Source organism: Rhagoletis pomonella, unplaced genomic scaffold (assembly GCF_013731165.1).
Source record: "Rhagoletis pomonella isolate Grant_MI unplaced genomic scaffold, Rhpom_1.0 Rhpom_scaffold_00007, whole genome shotgun sequence".
Taxonomy (NCBI): Eukaryota; Metazoa; Arthropoda; class Insecta; order Diptera; family Tephritidae; genus Rhagoletis; species Rhagoletis pomonella.
This window is the reverse complement of record NW_023458561.1, coordinates 26,326,369-26,345,810: the sequence shown is the minus strand read 5'-3', so window position 1 is coordinate 26,345,810 and position 19,442 is coordinate 26,326,369. Positions and strand designations below refer to the sequence as shown.

The following is a 19,442-nucleotide window of genomic DNA, read 5'->3' as shown; positions in this document are numbered from 1 at the left end:
TATTCCCTAAGAGAAGTCAATATTCTCCTCAAAAGCTCTGATCAACACATTTTTCTAACAAAGAAACGGCAAACTCAGGTCGATGGTACTCATCTAGAGTAACAAAGCCAAAAACGGATTCGCAAAGCTAGTTCTCCTTTAAAGGATATTGATTTCCTCCAAGCTATTTATGTTTTGTATGGGGGTGTTTGAAAGTTTGGAAAGCCGCTTGAGGGTAATTTGAGCAAAAATCGAAACTATTGCGTTTGTGTCTGGTAAAATCGCCTCATTCCCAACGGAATTTTCACCGAGTGAAGAATAATGGAACAAAACCACACTTTTTTACACTGAAGAAAATATAATTTTTTTGCTTTGTGTGTAGCGAAATTGGAAAAGTAAGCTTGAAGTATATTTGACAAGCCGCTGGCGTGGTGTAGTTTGCTCTTTAGTAGTGAATTTTCAGCAAAATAATACTCAATTATTCGAAAACGCCTCCATTATTAGGACATGTACTATATGCAAGTTATACAGGTTATGAGCACCTTGGTGCTTATAGAAAAAATGTTACAATTTAGGTACTATTTCACCAACAGATCCATCAGGTCGGCTTGGGTACTATTTTGGCGGCCATTCTTTCTGATGTTTCGGTTCATAGTTCTTGATTTTGTTTATTCTGAAGGGTTCGCGTGTTCAAGAAATTGGAATAGAAAAATACACTAAAAGAGCTCAACTTTAAGCGGCTGTAGCTTTTAAGAACGAGCTAACTTTTCAAAAAGCTCCTAAGGTTTTGTTACGATATTCCAGTACTATCAATTTGTGCTGATCGCTTCCCCCGTTAGATTCCTTGATCACAAAGTTGTTTGCGAAGTGTAACCTTTTCAATTACTTGGTATTGTATCGGAGTATAAGGAAGTTGAGTGGCAACTTAAGGGAGAGAGGAGTTGCGGGAACCTGTACATACAAAGCAAGGTATACGATTTACGAATATACACCTGGAATGTGCAGACCCTCCGAAGAGGAAGGTGCCTCTATCTAATTGCTAGGTATCACAAATTTAACAACGTCAGACTAATCTGTGTGCACGCCCCAAACTAAGAGAAGAACATTGAGACCAAGGATCGTGTCTATGAACGTCTAGGAGAAGCATATGAGCGCTGCCCCGTAATATACGGAATATATGCTTGAGCGTTATTAACGTGCACTTTATCTGAGGAGCGAACATCCTCGAATCACCAGCCTGTTGCTGCTAAGATCCATATTTGCCGCTGTGCAATGAAGAACGTGCGCCAGGTAGCGCGATGAAAGTTCGATGTCGTAAAGCTGTAGCCCCAAAGACAACTGAGTAATTTCGCAATCGACTCACAATCCTGGTTAAACAATCAATTCCTCACCGCCTGGACATAAATGGACAAGGGTTTACATCTCTCAATACTTCGTATCGCAGCAGAAGAGGTTGTTGGTTATTACCAACCTCGCAGAAACAGTAAAGTAAAGTGTAAATGTAAAGTGACGAACTCACGTCCCTCCACTTGACCAAGACGAACTGGCTGCAAAAATTTGATAGGACACATGTACCAGCTTTTAGATAGAATTTGATCTGACCGAAGACCGGAATCTGAGAATACCTTGTCAAATCCGCCAATTATCGCGGAATAAGCCTTCTTGAAATTGCGTAAAAGGTCCTGTTGACGGTACTGTGTGAAAGCCTAAACCAATTGTTTGAGGCTTGTTAGTGTGGCTTCATATCTGATAAGTTCATCATTGACTATATTTTGTCAGCACATAAGGTACTGGAGAAGACACTAGATTAGTAAATCGACACTGAATATCTTTTTGTCGATTTCTAAGCCGCTTTTTATATCACGGAGAGAAAGTTGCCTGTACGACACCATGTCTAAATTTAAGATTCCCGCAAAACTAATGCGACTATATTCGGTAACATTGAGCTTCGTTCAAATTGGGAAGGACCTCTCCGCGTCGTTGGAGGCTAAAGGAGTTTTTCGACAAGACGATTCACTCTCTTGCGAACGTTGGAAAGCGTAATAAGAGGTGCTAATCTGAATTGCCACGGCGCCATATATGGCAAAAGAACAATACTGCTGGCGTATGAAGATGATATCGTTATCGCAGGCCTGAAATTTAGGGACGTAAGCACAGCATTTTCCAGCTTAGACAAATAAGTTAAAGAGGTTGGTTTAGTGGTGTGCGGGGTTAAGGAAAAGTAAAACCTGGCAACACATACAGATTAAAGCGTTTTGAGACGTACGTCACTTTTAGTAGTTAAAGCTTGAGATAGAGAAACGTATAGTGATAAAGATACAGAGACAAAGATTAATATAAGTATAAAGGTTAAGATATGTGATGTCATGTTATGTTGCTCACCTCTTTACCGCAAGGGTTCACCTTCAGATGAAGAAGATAATAAAGGCAAAGGTAAGTATAAAATTAAGGATAAAGATAAAAATAAAGGTACAGAACAGGATTTAAACAAAAACAGAGATAGATAGAAGTATAAAAGTAAAGATAAAGGACAGAGAAGAATATATGAAAGTCACCTCACTTCCTCTCAACTTCCGTAACCTCATTTCAACTTAGCCACCTAAATTTACCTAAACTAACCTCATCTGAAATAACCTCACCTCAACTCACCGTTATTGACCTTACATCAACCCACCTCCTCTCACCTCAACTCGCCTTAGTCCACTTCAACTCACCCTAACTTATCTAAACTCACCTAAATTCACCTCATCTTAACAAAATTTATCTCAACTCAACCCACCTTGCCTCAACTCACATTTGTATTGGTAGAATTTCAACCGCTGAGCGAATAATATGACGTACGTACTACTTTTATATGTACATACGTACGTATGTATGTATGTATGTATGTAAATTGTCACCTGAACACGAGAATATTTACTTCTGTAATTACATCACAATGTCGAATTAAAAAGGAAAAGTTAAAATTATCATGAAGAGTGATTCATTCATGGAGACTGCAAGCTAGAAAATTACGTCATAATAACATAAACCAGCTGTGTCTAGAAAAATAAACTAAAAGGTTTTAAAAACTGGCCATGAAAATCAACCTGTTCGTGAGTTGAATGAAAGCGAAAAACATGAAAATACAGTCCCACGCAAAAAGTCAAAAAAAAAAAGAATGGAAACGTAAACTAAAAATTTTAACGCAATAAGCCGTACATCTCAAAACGTCGAAGATGAACTGGAAATGCTAACCAAAATAGCTAAAAAAAAAAAACATAATTAAATGAAAACAGGTTGGAGAAAAATTTTAAAAGTACAATAGCGAGAGAAACAGTGACAAAATTTTATTTTATTTCTGCTCATTATTTTTAAATACACATGTTGGTATGTATTATTATATAGCACATATATAGTATACATGTGAATGTACACACTCTTGTGGTTAGCTAATGAAGTTAAGTGACACATATTGACCATTTCTGGTAATTTTTCGTTTGTTTATTTGATGTTTGTATTTTTTTTTTATAAATGTCTAGCATATTATATAACCAGCACCAGATTAATTCATATTTCAAACTTTTTACAAAGGTTTAACAATCACACTCAAAAATTTTAAACTTTTTATTACAATTTTTTTGAAAAATTTTTGGGTATGCAGTTTTATAGCCCATTAAATATTTAACCGACTTCACCAAAACTAACTTTTGACCACCTTAACCGATTTCTATAACGGAAAAGTGTTACCTCACAGGTGCACCCATACTAATTTGGTTTATATCCAATCACTGACTCATGAAGAAAGTAACGATAATCTTAAATTTGTATACGAGAATTGAAGTCGGTTTTGTTTTTTTGCTTAAAAATTACTTGTTTTAGGTTAAAGTGCAAATTTTAAAACGCTTGAAAATTCCGTTGACATTTAATATTTATTTTTTTGCTGACGTTGCTAGGCATTTTCCTTCAAATAAAAGTAATTTTCGAGCAAGGCGCATTCATATAAGGTGGTAGCAATTGCATATAAGTAAAAGTCCCGTGTATTTTGTTATTGCTTAAAGTTTGTTTAATTTGCATAAATTTTGTACGAAGTTTGAAATGTGGATTTATGTGGTGCTGGTTATGTAATGTGCTAAACTTTTATAAACAAAAATTAAAAAACATTAAATAGACAGAAGAAAAATAACCAAAACTTATCAAAATGTTACTTAACTTAATCAGCTGACCACAAGGGTATGTACATAGTATGAAGGTGTGGTTGTTTTGGTTTTATTAGTTCGTAACAAAAATCAAAACAATACTAAAAGCCGCTAATAATATAGAATAAGAACATGTAAGTAGGAGCGGTGGGTTAGCGGTGTTGCGGGATAGCGGTGACGCTGACGCTACAGCTAGCGGTTGCTGCTGGTGGAGAATAAAATCGGCTAATAGCAAAAAGTCACAAATCCACAAATCAGCTAGCAAACAACAGCTAACAGATAAGAAGAAGCGGCGTAAACGAAGCGAATGACAGCAGCGCCAACAAAATCTCAATATAATAATTGTGACCAACAAACAACAAAAGCAATCACCGAACAGATGAGCGGTAAAAAGTGACTTGCACACGTTGAGCGAGAATGCGATCAAGTCAACCTCACCGCGCGCCCTAAACGCTTCATCCCAACCAGCCAGTCATACGTAGTCCAAGTACAACAACTCATTCAGCTACAACGATCTACCCCACCAAGTGAATGTGAGGCCCACACAACTAACTAAAAACTTACATTCATCCATACATACAAACGAATGCATAAGCGTTTCAAAATAAAAATATTGTTGAAGTATAAAATATATCTACATATATTTATTGTAGAAAATGTATATGGTAAATACATATGTATGTATGTATATATTTAGATATGTGGATATGTGGGTTTTTGTATAATTTCGAATGCAATGTTTTTCAGTCAGTTTACGAACGCAAGCTAAGACCGGCGCAGCGATTGTGGCGAGTGGAGTAGGGTTCATAAGAAGTGTATGTTTTTTTTAAAGCGTTTAAAGGTTGTAAAAAATTTTGCTTAACATTTTTCTTAAGCTTTTCATATAATAAATTATAAGTAAAAATTACTCATACAAAGTCGTTACACAAACATATGTATTTCGAAACGTGTAAAAATATTTGAATTTCATTGCTTAGTGAATTGATGTGCTAACATTCTGAAAATCGCTGTACCATGTGAGTTGTCTCGCCATTTTTGTAAGCAATCAAACAAAATTTACTTAAAATATAACTACGTCTCTAGATTTAAAGCTTAAAATTTGGATCACAACGATTACATCAGCAATTGTATGGAAAGAAATCACACATTTTCAGCCAAGAAGAAAGCGTTCTGTTGAAAACAATTTGCAATTTCGATTGAAACATGGGTCTAGGCAAAGCTACCTCGAAGCATTTGTTGTTGCTGTTAAATTTCATATTTACGGTGAGTAATTGACAAAAGTAGGTATTTAATTTAAACAACTTTTAGAATGTTAATTGCATTTCCGTTCAAATTCTATATTTACACACATACATCTACATAAAGAAAAATGAATATGGGGGGGTCTCTATTAGAGCAACAGAAGCCAAATTAAAAATTTTTAGAATTTTTGTCTGGCTGTGTGTTTAAGTAAATTGGTAAGATAAAGTAACTATTGCAATATGGCTGTCAACAGAAAAGGTTTAAGAAGACTTACAGTCGAACAAATTTTTGTGGAAGGCTGCCAGCTGTTTGAAAATATTAATTTAATTTAATTAATAAGATAAATTAAATATTGCAATATTTTTCTGGAGGATTTTGCCACTTGTTGGAAAATTTCATTTTGATTTAATTGATAAGAGAAATTAAATATTGCAATATGGGTATCAAACTAAAGAGAATTAAGAAAGTTTACTGTCGAAAATATTTTTGTAGCGGGTTGCCACCTATTTGAAAGATTTCATTCAGCTAAAGTACTGAATTAAGAAAGTGCACGATATGTAGAATCGAGTTATAAAAATATAGGTTAAATTTCTAAGATTAAATACCTTCGAAAATATATTAACTAACACCCTTACTCATAAAAAATAAAGTATATTTCATAAATCGAAGATTTGTTTGTTTGTGCACGGACTTTACCACTTTAATAGTAGATCTACCAACTTTTTAGCTATATTATATTTTCTACCATTTTTTATAAACAAAGGCTAAAATTCTATCAATACTTTGCCGAAAGAAAGAAAACAACAACAGATTTAACACAGAAGAGAAGAAACACACAGAGAAGGAACAGATTTAAATGAACATACATATTTTGTCATCGAACACACCTTAAATAAAATTTTAAAATTTAACTTTGACGGAGAATAATTGTTTGAGTCTCCCTGCTATTAAATTAATACAGGTCCCGAATTAGGGCATCCGAGATCGAATTTTATACGAAATTTCTTTCTGAACCTTTCGGCAGGAGTACAAAAACAAAAATTACACGAAAAAAATTTACGCACAATGCCAGTAATAAATACAACAAATATGTATATCATTGCCCATCGTTATTAATTTATTTACCTATCATATAATTTGAATTTACTTTTTAAACAGGTGGCTACTCTCTACAAACACCTAAAATATTTCTAAGATTTTCTTAGAGTCTTTCGCTTAATATCTATATTTTAATATTTCATATATTTTGTGAATGGTTTAATTAAATTTGGTTTTTAAAACAGGTGGCAACCCTTTTCAAAATATTTTCAAACTTAAACCTTCCAAATTTTTTTCCTCTGACACCCTAATTGCTTTAATTTAAATTGAATTTGATTGCGTAAACAAGTGGCAACGCTCCTTCATGTAGTTTAGAAATAAAGCCTTTTATAAAACATTTCGTTGATACCCGTATTGTAAAAATTCAGTTAGCCAATTAAGTAATTTTAATTTGATTTTTTAACATGTGGCAACTCTTTTCGAAAAAAATAAAGCCTCATTGCACATTCACAGGTCAAACCCTTTAATTTGACACCTTAGTTTTGAAAACTGAAGTAACTGTTCAGATATGATGACATTAGCAACCGACCCCAGCCATCCCCACCCTGTCGCTTTGCCTTTGCGATGGAAAGACTAGGTGGAGAAGGACTTCGTTTCATTTGGCATTTGAAATTGGCGTCAATTGGCACAGAAGAGAAACGACTGGGGTGCTATGTTGGACTGGGCCACAGCGACCACGAAGACGAAGAAATACTTGTAGATACCCTTGATTGATCTCTTTGGTTCCATCAATAATATAAACTGTCGTGGATTTGGCATATGTAGCTAGGTTAGGTTAGGCTAAGTTGGCAACCCCAGAGGGCTTAGTTAGATATTTATTAGATTGTCCGTTGTGTTACTACATTGTTAAATATGAACGGTAACTACGTTGAGTTAGGGGAAGCTGGGTACTTAAAAAAAGTTCCGCAGACAGCTGATGTCCAAACCGGAGGGTTCCTGAGGAGTGCGAGCGAATTCTGAGAAACTGAAAAGGAAGTGCTGAAATGATTCCACCTTATCCCCCTAACAGCTGCGGCAGTAGGATTTCTAACGGACCATGCTCTGTCAGTACACTTGTAGGAATCGAGAGTTTGCGCTTGGCTAGTTTAAGAAGCTTCCTTGACCCGACCAGAAGGACTTTGTATGTCGGGGTTTTTGGGCAGTACACGCTGAGCCGGCTTTTAGCCCATATCCTCATGAGTAGCCCACAAGTTGGCTCGAGAGTACACTGCCTAGCCACTTCTTCAGCTCTACAATTTCAAATGATATCACTTTGTTCCGGGACCCGAATCGCCTTGATTTGGAAATATTCGCAGGCGAATGAAAGAGAGGTAAGAATTCCCCGACCAGTTTCGAGTGCACCATTAGCGATCCCTGCGTCGTGTTTGCGGCTCGGCTATCAGAGTAGCTATTTAGACTTCTGGTCAGCAAAATACTGCCTGAAAAAGGCAGGTAGGTAAATTTTCCTACAGAACTCCACCAGACAATGGTCCTATATAACATGGCTGGCTTTCTTATGGTTTCTCTCTCTCTTCGTCGTGATTTTTTTACAACAGTAGTAGGCCATCAGTAACCCATTTTAATCGCTTCACAATATTTAGATTTCACGATAACTCAAGACATTGCGACGATAATTTTCCCTCCAAAATCACGGCCAAGAACTTGACCCTCTCAGAGGAACAAGTGAAACATACCCTATTAAAGGAGCCTCCTGGTAAATAGCGCGAGTTCCCTCTTTCCAAGATTTATAAAACATCTGCAACTAGCAGACCAATTGGTGTCCAAATTTAGTCGTATCGAGTGCCCAAGAACTTCCCTATGACGCATACGTTCCTATCCAACTCCTCCAGAACGTCATTTAACACGATTATCTAGATGAAGAGTGAAAGATGGCGATCCTGCGGAGTGCCCCTGTTTACTTATAAGCTGGACAGATAAAAATATATATCCTCAATATTAATTGTTTTTGCCTAAATTACCATTATTCATATGCATACATACACATGTACACATCTATTTATATACATTTGTTACCTGTTAGCTAAATAACATTTCAGCTCCTCGGCATAGTTCTCATAGCCTTTGGTATTTTTGTGCTGGTCAGCGCTTCCCACAACAACGTCGATCATGGTGAAAATTTAGCCGGTGGACTCATAATTGCATTGGGTGTTGTTATTGTAGTAATTTCGATATTCGGCTGCATAGCTGCGATACACGAGTCACGAACAAAATTAATTGTAGTAAGTAGAAATTTGACATACAAAACATACTTTTGGAAGACCTGTGATAAATAATACTTTCCCTTTTGTAAATATTTAGTACATCATCAGCTTAGTAGTGTTGATACTGTTACAACTGATTTTGGCCGCCATGGCTTCACAAGGCACCAAGGATGGGCTGTCGGGCAGCGTACACGATGGTTTCGAACAGCTGTGGGAGTATGAATTGAAGGCGCCAGGCACATTGGCCTACTACGAGGATTGGGTATGAGTTGGATGATTCGATGATGACATTTTTATTAGTCGCACATCAAAAGCAAATCAATCAACATAAAATTACCCGTACTTATTTACTTTGTTTTATGTTTTTTTTTTGCTTCGCAGTTGCACTGCTGTGGTGTCAACAGCACCGACGATTATCACCACATACAACACGACATACCGCGAACGTGTTGCAAGGACCGCAATTGCCAAATTGTCGATAATATTTACAAAGAGGGTTGTCAGGCGAAATTCGAAGAATACCTTTCGGGGAAGATGCTTATGTTCGGCGTGGTCAGTTGGATTTTGATAATTGGCGAGGTGGGTGATAGCAAAAGTTGTAGCTGCATAGTAGTTTTGGTAAAAAAAAAAAACAATATAAGTTAATTCATTTGTGTGCGTGTTTGTGTTCAATTGCAGATTGTTGGCGCCGTTTTGGCTTGGATGTTATACAGCAGCGTGAAGAACGAGAGCAGGCGAAATTTGCGTTGGATGTAAACTTTTAAATAGTGCATAAATACATACATATGAACATATTTACGTATCTAGTAATGTGTCAGTTAAGCACTGATTGCTAAAAATCGTATTCTAATCGCGATTACTCATATAACGAATGTACCTAATAATTTTGTTATTGTTCGAAAAAAAAGTAACAAAAAATTTTAATACAAATTTTACTAGTCAAATGGAAAATGCTAAAAAATACAAACATACATATGTGCATACATGCGTAACTACAAAATTTTCAGCTTTTATTCAAATATTAAAAACAAGTCCGAGATAAATAATACAAAAAGCGTACTCATTCCACTGGTGGAACACAATACTTGAAAAAGTGATAAGTGGATAGGAGTTAAAACCTTAGATATAACTTTTAATGACATATCTGTCATTAGCAGCTATTGCAGCTATTTTTAGAATCGACTCTATTTCGACTATGAATACACCCCATTAAATTTTCATATTATAACTTTGTTCATATAACGGTTGTTTGTAACAACCTAAAGGAATCGAATTAGATATAGACAAATGTATATATATACATATATGCTCAGTATGAAAAGAGAAAGGAATTAAGCCGTGACTGTCTGTCCGTTCGTCCGTCCGTCCGTCCATCCTCCGTCTGTGCACACGACAACTCGAGTAAAAATTTAGATATCTCAACGAAACTTGGTATGTTTAGGTACTTCTTTTTAGCGTAGGACGAATATACGAGGTATTGAAAATGGGTGAAATCGGACTGCAACCACGCCCATTTCTCATATAACGGTAGTTTTCAGAAACACTAAAACTGCGATATTTTAGTAACTACTGAAGCTTACTCACTCAAAATTGATATTTGCACTCATGATTAGACGAAAAATAAGAATAATGTAAATTTTTGGAAAACGGGCGTAGCCATGCCCATGTGTATATCTTGGAAACCGCTCCACAAATTTCTCCCAAGCTTGGCACAATTGTTGACCTTGGTACAACATAGAAAACGGCTGAAAATTTAAAAAATCGGATAATAACCATGCCCACATCCCATATAACGGTAATTTAGAGAAATACGAAATCTTCGATAAATCAGTAAATACTAAAGCTAATTTATTCAAATTTGATGTTTGCAATAATTCTTTAGCAAAAATTACGTTTATATAACAATTTTGGAAAACGGGCGTGGCACCACACACATATGTGTATCTCGGTAACCGTTCGACGAATGTGTACCAATTTTGGTATGGTTATTGTGCTTGCCACATTAGAACAAAACGTTGAAAGTAATTGAAATCTGACTAAACTACGCCCACTTTTCATATAATGGTAAATTTCAGAAATACTTGAAATTTCGATATTTCGTAATTAGAAGACGCTTACTTACACAAAATTGATACTAACAACAATCCCGTGAAAAAAAGGGACATTATTATGGAATTTTGGAAAATAGGCGTGATACCGCCCACATATAGCTGTGTACATAAGTTTATCTACTTGTTTCTAACTGAGAGTTTTATCGAAAATATTTGAAATAGGGGTAAAACCACCCCTGCTTACCACGGTACTTTTCGGAAAGGTGAAAAAACTATATTTAATACTTGCGCCGGGTATTAATGTTCGGCTCCGCCCGAACTTTGACTTTTTACTTTTTTTATTGCCATCAAAATTTCAGCTTTTCAATCTGAATCTTTAGAACATTTTTGGGTATGCAAATTTATAGCCCACACAATTTGAGTCCAATGTTTCAACCGGCTAAAAAATCGCGTTCATTTTTGAGATTTTTTTAAGGCTGCTTTGGGTTTTTTTTTTTTATATAACGAGTGCAATTTACAAAAACTGGCGTTGATTTTTCGAAATTTTGTTGCTAATAGTCGCCCGCATTTCATTTCATACGGTTCGATTATAGAACTGCATACCCAAAAATGTTCTAAAGATTCAGATAAAAAATTTTAAATATTGATGAAAATTGGTTGAATTTTCTTAAATTTTATATAGTTATAAAGTTTGAAACTGTGATTTATGTGGTTTTTGGGTAAAGCTTGGACGGTATTTTTATAGAAGAAGAACAAAAAGAATTTAGCTCGAAAAACATTACGAATATTTAGGAAAAATCTACACGTGGTCATTTTTTTGAGTCACTGTATGTTTACGTACATTTGTATCTCATTAAGAGAGCCGGCAAGTAAATACGTACGCTTAGTTTTGATTTAATTTTACTGTGTACAAAAATTTTGTAACCGATCGCACATTGTGTATTATTTAAATAGGTGTGTGTGTATGTGTGTGTGTGTGTGTGCATGTTTATACATATCTATATCGCCCAGTTTTGTGTATGAGTAGAGCAGACTTTTCAGTCATTCGATTTTCCACGAGCGTTTCTATTCCTGCCTTGTGTTAATTAGATGTTCACATTTGTTTTCGGACGTACCTAAATGCCACTCGTAGTCATCAATGTGGCACGGCTGCGATCATTTCGTTGCAAACGACGCAGAGTGAGGTGGTTTACTTAATTAATTTTGCTTGAATGAGCACATTTTGAAGGTGTGTAAACAAAAAAAGAAGAGAGCAAGTGATTTTAAAAATCCAAATTAGAACTAATATAAAATTATAAATGGTAAAAAAAAACTATAGAAAATGAATACAAATATAAAATTAAGTAAATTAAGTAAATTTTAAAAACCAAATAAATCTCAACTAAATAAAAAATAAATCATAAGCGAGCACAAAGAATTTCCTACGATTGTTTCCTTTTCCATTTTACACATAAAACGAAGGCATCACGAGTACCGAAGCATTGCGTGTGAAACGCCTACCGTGCCTTTTTGGTCGTTGTTTTGTATACAGATATTTTTTTGCATTAAATTGTTGCGCTTTGATTTCTATTTTGGCCTCTATTCAGTTCATTTGTGAACACTGATTGAACTGCATTCGTAAAACACAAAAAAAAATAGAAATTACCCACTGAAAAAAAGCGAAAATAAACGTGCAAAAGAAAACAAATCACAATTTTTTCTTTTACTGTGAAAAAATACATTATGTAGAGTGTTTAAGATCAGTGACACTTATTTGTGTTTCTTTCTTCGCATGCATTATTATTAGCAAAGGACCCAACTTTTGTGAATAATTAAATTGTTTAATTAGTGCAAACATATTTGACACAAAACATTAGCCAAACAAGAAACTTGATTATTTGCTTAATAAAACATTCTTTTTTGATAGCCAATAGCAAAGGAGCTTCGGCAAAATGGAAGTGCCCTTCTCAACGGCTACGCTGTGGAAATATGTCTTCCTGGTGTTGAATTGTTTGATCACTGTGAGTACTCGAGAAATTTAGTAAACAAAATATGTAGTTTTAAGAAAGAGATTCGAATATAGAAACTCTAAACAGAATACTTACAATCGTTTTTCACATTTTTTAATCAATTTTGAACCAACCAAATTAAAATCAAAACTGAATTAAGAGACGTACCAGGTAAATTTTTGGTGAATCGGGGTGTTTAGTTGAAAGGTAGTTTAATAATGCGATTCTGGCAACTGTCTTGAAAGCTCTCTACTGCCTTTCGAAAGATTAATTGAAAGATGTGCGAAGGGTTTCCGCCTTCTTTTAGCAATAAGTTTTTTAATTAATTTAATTTAATAATTTAATTAACAAAATATATATATGTTTCTATTCTTAAACTAATAAAAACTAATAAATAAAAGTGATTTAAATAAAAAAATAAAAAATAAATAAAAAGAAAATAAAGCAAAAATAAATAAAACTTTTAAAATATTAGATGACATTAAAATTATTTTTTCTTTTTAAAACAATAAAATCTTAAATATAAATTGGAAAAAGAAAAAAATCAAAAAATAAAATAGTATTTAAAAATTAAAATAAAATAAAAACATATTTGTAGTTTTAAAAGAAAATCTAAAAATGAAAAAATGTAAATTAAAAAAAGAAAAACAAGTTAATTTAAAATAAAGACACAATAAATGAAATAAGTTTATGAAAATATTATTGAAGAAAAAAACAGACTTTTTTCTTTTTGAAATAACAAAGTCTAAAAATTAAAAGAACAATAAATTAAGTTAAGGGAAATACAGTTAAAAAGAAAAATTTAATAAGTCTAAAAATTAACGAATTAAAGAAACGAATTTTTCTTTTTAAAAGAATAAAAAGTAAAAGAAAAGTAAATTAAGAAAAAAATTATTTTAAAAAAGAAAAAATTAAATAAGTTCCTAAAAATTAAATGAAATGAAAAAAAATCCTAATTTTAGAAGAATAAAAGCTTAAAATTAAAAGAAAATAAAAAAAAAATTTTAGTTTTAAAAGAAAATTAATTAAAAATTAAAATTTATACTTAAAAAAAAGTAAATTTAAAAAGGAAAAATAAATAAAATTTAAAATGGAAACAATAAATGAAATAATTTTCTAAAAATTTAGTTGAAGAAAAAAACCTTCTGTTTCAAACAGCAAAATCTAAAAATTAAGCGAACATTAAATTAAATTAAGGGGAAATTAAGTTAAAAAGAAAACTTTAATAATTTTCTAAAAATTAAAAGAATTAAAAAAATAGTTTTTCTTTTTAACAGAATAAAAACTAAAAGAAAATTAAATGAAGAAAAAAGATTATTTTAAAAAAGAAAAAATTAAATAAGTATCGAAAAATTTTACAAACCGATCGGAAATAACAACATCTTAAAAATTGAATTAAATTAAATATAGTAACAAAATATCAGACGAATGGTGCCGTTAAGAGCGTCATCCAGGTGTTCGTTCCTCAACACATCGTTCTTAACGTAACGTAAAAAGGAGAGGAAGAAGCTGTCCTATCTGTTCAAAGACCAAGGTAGACCTGCGGAGGTCGAAGTCAACATAGGTTCACTCACATAATGTTCAACTACTTTCTGACGGTGATTTCAATGGCCGATGCCGGAAGTACTGTAACTGATTGCAAATTCAGCAGAGGCACAGTGGGTCGTCTAGTAAAAGCTATCTGGACAAAAACAACATTTATTTTTTTAAGATTTTCAAATGAATAATAGGTTGAAAATCCTGAAATAGTCCCGAGAATCCCGAACGCTTGGCACGCAAACTTATGCAAATGTTTTAGTATTAGCGTGGCTGGTTCGGAAGATATTACAATCTTCTGTGTAGGGAGTACTGTGTGGAGGTAACTGTCCTTGACACCATTGCTCCCGCTTCTGCCTGTAATCATCATTTGATTTCCAAGAAAGAGTTCCACTCCTTGTCTCCATGAAGGCACTATAAAGCCTTTATATTTCTTCTTTTTATGGTCTTTTGCTAGCCTGGTATATGCTTGACTCGTAGTATCAATACCACTGAAGAATTCTTTGGACGAATTACTTTTCAAAGAAATAATAAGTTTCTTGCAAATCCCTTTGCGAGCGGTGGTTATGTTCCCAATTTTCATCTTGGTAATAGTTCAGACTCTTTATTCCCGACTGCGACTGCACTGCTATTTAACAAGCAGCGAGATATAGAGCACTGTATGTACATATGTAAATAGCTTGCTAATTTAAATTTTAACTTTCTGGTCTTCCCAGCTGTAAGTAATTAAAATTTGCCGCTCATACAATGTTCTATTTACGTACATGTACATATATGTATGAATGTTGTTTGAGTTTGTATAGAACCATAAATTCTTTGCAGTAATTATTTTTAAAGATTATGTTGTGGTGCATTCCACCTGGCAAAAACATCACAACAGCGAAAATGAAAAGCATAGAACTATGTAATGACTAGGCAAATATTAGACCGTTTGGTATGCATAAGTTTGTTATGGCGGCCCAAAAAAAGATTAAAGTCGGTGCTCTCACACCATAGAATTGCTCTATTCTGAAAACGATACCCCTTTTTTACTTTGAAATCAAAAAATATTTATAGGTTGCTCAAGGTGCTCTGAGTTTTTCATATGTTTCATATGGGGAAAAACCATTTTTCGTAGAAATGGTCTAGAATTTGTAAAAATCAATATTTTGCTATCTTTTCAGGACACTTCCAATAATACTACCCAATTTTTATTAAACCGTTTTAAATGATAACTAATTTTTATAGGTCCCAAAAACCCCTAAAAATGCAATGGCGGACCTACAAAAAATCGTTAGCATTAAAAAGAGGTAAAATAAAAAATTTGGTGTTATTATTCGATGTGTCCTGATGAGACACAGAATTTTCCGATCGAAGATATTGATTTTAAATAATTCGATACCTCATTTCCACGAAAATTTGATTTTGTCCCATATAAAAGACATCGACAACTTTGAACGCTTTGAGCGAGCTCTAAATGTTTTTTTGATATAGGGTATATTTTTTCGATATAGAACCATCCTAGGAGGTGAGAGTATTAAAATTCGGACTTTACTATTTTACACTCATTTGTGGACCACCGTAATGTACATACATATTTTGTAGGTATATATAAAATTTATTTGAATTACTTATTTACATGAAGAATAAACAAAACATATATTTTTATTACAAAAGAAATGCAACTAGCCAAAAGAGCTATCTTATCTATATCCTATCTATATAGCTTATCCTACCAACTACAAAAAATATTTCAGGCCTTCGATGTTCTCCTCATCTCTTGCGGCGTCGTTTCATTGGGCGGCGCCGGATCCTTAGGCGGTGCATATACGGCAGCTTCTATCGGCTTCCTAGCAATGTTTATTGCATTCATGGGTGCTATGGCGTCGGTGCGTCAGTCGTTAATGCTGTCATGGGCGGTGAATAAGTCAGTAAAATGATTAAAAAAACACTTTTTATCTTTACAAATTTTTCATATTGCAGTATATTGTGGCCACAGTGCTGTGCATAGTTTTGCAAACGATCTGTTTGATTGCATTCGGCATTCTAAAGGATGATTTAACAATAATGGCGGCGAAACGTGTGCAAGGTATTTGGAATGAACGGCCAGATACGCAGGAGGTGTTGGATGAAATTCAAGAGCAGGTACATAAATGCATATGAAGTTAATGGCTTTCATAGATTTTAAAATTTATTTGATATTTAAGTGACTTATTTGTTGATTTTAGCACTACTGCTGCGGTCGCGATAGTCCTCAGGATTATTTGCCGGACAAACAACAAACTCTGCCGAATAGTTGTTGTCGCTGGGGAAATTGCTCTGAAGATCAGAATATCTATGCCAAAGGTTGTGTTGTTGCAGTGACTACTTTTTTCAATGAACAAAGTGATAATCTAGTCTTGATAATTGTGGGACTAATTGCTTTTCAGGTAAGGTGTGAAATTATGTAAGATGAAAATATACTCGCAAGAGCGTATGCATGCACATATGTAATATCTAGTACAGTAGTTGCGAAATTGTAGGCATTAGCATGCACATTAGGGCGAGTTATTTTTTTTTTTACTATCCGCGTAGAGCGTATGTAAATTCAAAACTGTATGTAAATTCAAAACTTTAAAGCCGTATTTCTCAATGTGTTTCAAGGAAAAGTAAAATATACGATATGTGAAAATTTTCACTATTGCGCCCTCTGGCGGATGTTTTAGGGAGAAGATAAGCTCAGAAATATATTCCTCATCCCAAAACCCCTTTCACCATGTTTTTATACATAATTAAAGCACTTCTTTACGACACTACAGCAAAATACTAAGTAAAAGAAACCTCTTTCGCAATTTGGCAAACTTTAAATTGATTTTAGACCCATGGCTTTTTCGGCAAATTTGCTTAGAATTATACGTAGAATCTTCCTGTGCTATACGCGCTTAGTCGAAAAAACATTCCATACAAATTGAACCGCTCTAATGTACATATTGCTACATTAAAGTTATTCAAAATAAGTCCATGAGCAAAGCAAAAAAGGAAAAGTACATATTTGCATCCGTAAATTTTCTTGCACTAATCATGCTTTTTAACAAAAAGCAGATGCTAAGAGTTTTAATGTTTAAATTGGTAGAAACTGTTAAAACCTTCGATTTCTAAAGTTAAATGCTGGCGAAAACTGCAGCTATAAAATCCACTATGAAAATTATGAAAGTTTTTCGTACCTATGCGCATTAGACTGTGCAAGAAAATAAAAAACTCGTCGTACACTTTGAAATTGTTTATTTTTCTTTTGCTGAACGTAGGGGTCACGCTTTTATATTTTTAACTGACATCGAAAAAAGGTGGAGGTTACAAATTCGTCGGAATATATGTATGTTCGATATGTGTTATCGACCTCATGCATCACGTTCTAGTATTAACGCACCAGATCCCAGTTCTTGCCACCCTAAAGTTAATTAATTAAAGCTCGCCAAAAACCATTAAACTTTTGCTAAGGAAATATTTTGATTCGAAGGCAATTTCGATTTTTTGGCTAAACGTAGCGGTTGCCTTTATGCATTTTCCATCATATCTTCGGCATTTACTATCGGATCTTAAAGCATGATTTATCGCTGTTTTTGTATCGAGGAGCAAATTTTTTTGTTCAGGAGTTCATTGACCTTAAGTAAGCGGTGCTTACCCACCAAATCTCCGCTCATACCACCCTAATGCCAGTAAATTAAAGTTTACCAAATTCATAAATTTGCAAAGTTTTTGAAAATTCCTGTAGAACTATTTAAAAAAAATGTTTTGCTGAATGTAGGTGCCATAGAAAAGTTCAAAAAGTGGACCCCAGGTTCGAAAAAAATGTTTTTTTTTTTTATCGAAATCGCCTAACAAAAATGCGACACAGGTGTGTACGGCGAATTTTATTTTATGCGTATAAGTTGATACAGCCTAATGGGCATTCTTTGTGTCCTTAATTTAAAATAGCTACAGCTAGTTATCTGAATAAGATTAGAGTTCTGGCTTAAGTACATATTTCCATTCGGCGGCATTCATTAAAATTTCTATCTGTTTTTTATATTTCCAGGTCTTAGGAGTAATCTCAGCCTATTATTTCACACGCAGCATGGAAAATCTCAAACAGAAGCGTGAACAAATCATCATTAATGAATAATTGGATACTTTATGTGTGAGCTTTTGGCCAGTATAATGTAATAAATAATTTAAAATTAAAGATACAGCATACATATGTATGATTTTAGATGTTAATTCATAAATTAAATTGGAAGTTTAATGGGTTGAAGTGGAGTGCTATTAACCCTTCAGCCTGTAGGCCTGTAATTATGAGCCCGTTGTGACATCAAACCCTCACGTGACGTTTTTTCGTCGTTGAAACCCTAACAGAATTCTGTACCATGAACTTTCTTCTTCTACTACAGAGCGCAGATCATCTGCATAACAGGTGCCGCAAAGTTTCTGAGCCTAACGCCTGACTGACTGTCTGAGTAAATGTAGATGTTATTACATAAGACTTCTCCTGTACGTAAATATTCGGCCGCCTCCTCTATTGAAGCAACCTCAGTTTGAAAGACGCTATAGTGGTCGGGTAGTGCTTAGGAGATTCCACCTCCCTTAAGTTAAGTAGGACGCACATCACCTACAAAGGAGTTGTGCGTAGGGCCCCCAAAAAAGCGCACACCTAGATCTAATGGTACGACCGACCAGCTAAAAGAGGCTTGCTGATGAGCTGCGAGTATTCCTTTTTCTGCAGAGTATTGATTAGACTCAAAGCATATCGACTGCTGAGTGGAAAATCAACCTATCTCGGTAGCCAGTTCGATAATGCCCCATCTGAAAAAACCTTTCGAGAACGCCCTATTTCAAAATTGATATTATTATTATTTTATTATTAATATTTTCAGCTTATCTCACAATTTGTTTGATTACTTCAAAATATATTGAAAATGTGCTGAGATAGAGCGTTTCTAAATCAGCAACTGAGATAGGGCGGTTTTGAATCGAATTCTGTAATAGGCCGTTCTTGAAAATTTTTGAAGTGAAACTTCTTTAGCGGCGGTTGGTTGGTTGGGAGTAAATTGGCAAATACAACGGAAATTGCACACGGAAATGGTGCAACGGAAATGGTGGGGGCTGAAACAAGTGCTTTTTGTGTGCATATGGTATTAATTTAACAAAAGCTTGCTAATAAAAGGTTAAAGAATA

The 19,442-nt window shown here is 34.2% G+C and overlaps 2 protein-coding genes across 2 annotated transcripts; both read left to right on the top strand.

Moving 5' to 3' along the window:
- Positions 1–5,042: 5,042 nt before the first annotated feature.
- On the top strand, positions 5,043–9,732 carry LOC118743672 (tetraspanin-9). The gene is made up of 6 exons (XM_036476436.1): positions 5,043–5,173; positions 5,241–5,420; positions 8,534–8,716; positions 8,796–8,960; positions 9,080–9,277; positions 9,377–9,732. The coding sequence occupies exons 2-6, from the start codon at positions 5,361–5,363 to the stop codon at positions 9,452–9,454; spliced, it is 684 nt and encodes a 227-aa protein (XP_036332329.1). The 5' UTR covers positions 5,043–5,173; positions 5,241–5,360; the 3' UTR covers positions 9,455–9,732.
- Positions 9,733–11,743: 2,011 nt separating this feature from the next.
- Positions 11,744–18,553, top strand: LOC118743671 (protein late bloomer-like). Its single transcript, XM_036476435.1, has 6 exons — positions 11,744–11,977; positions 12,656–12,749; positions 16,010–16,171; positions 16,236–16,397; positions 16,481–16,681; positions 18,307–18,553. Exons 2-6 carry the CDS (start codon positions 12,681–12,683, stop codon positions 18,391–18,393), a joined length of 681 nt encoding a protein of 226 aa, XP_036332328.1. The 5' UTR covers positions 11,744–11,977; positions 12,656–12,680; the 3' UTR covers positions 18,394–18,553.
- The last annotated feature ends 889 nt before the right edge of the window (positions 18,554–19,442 follow it).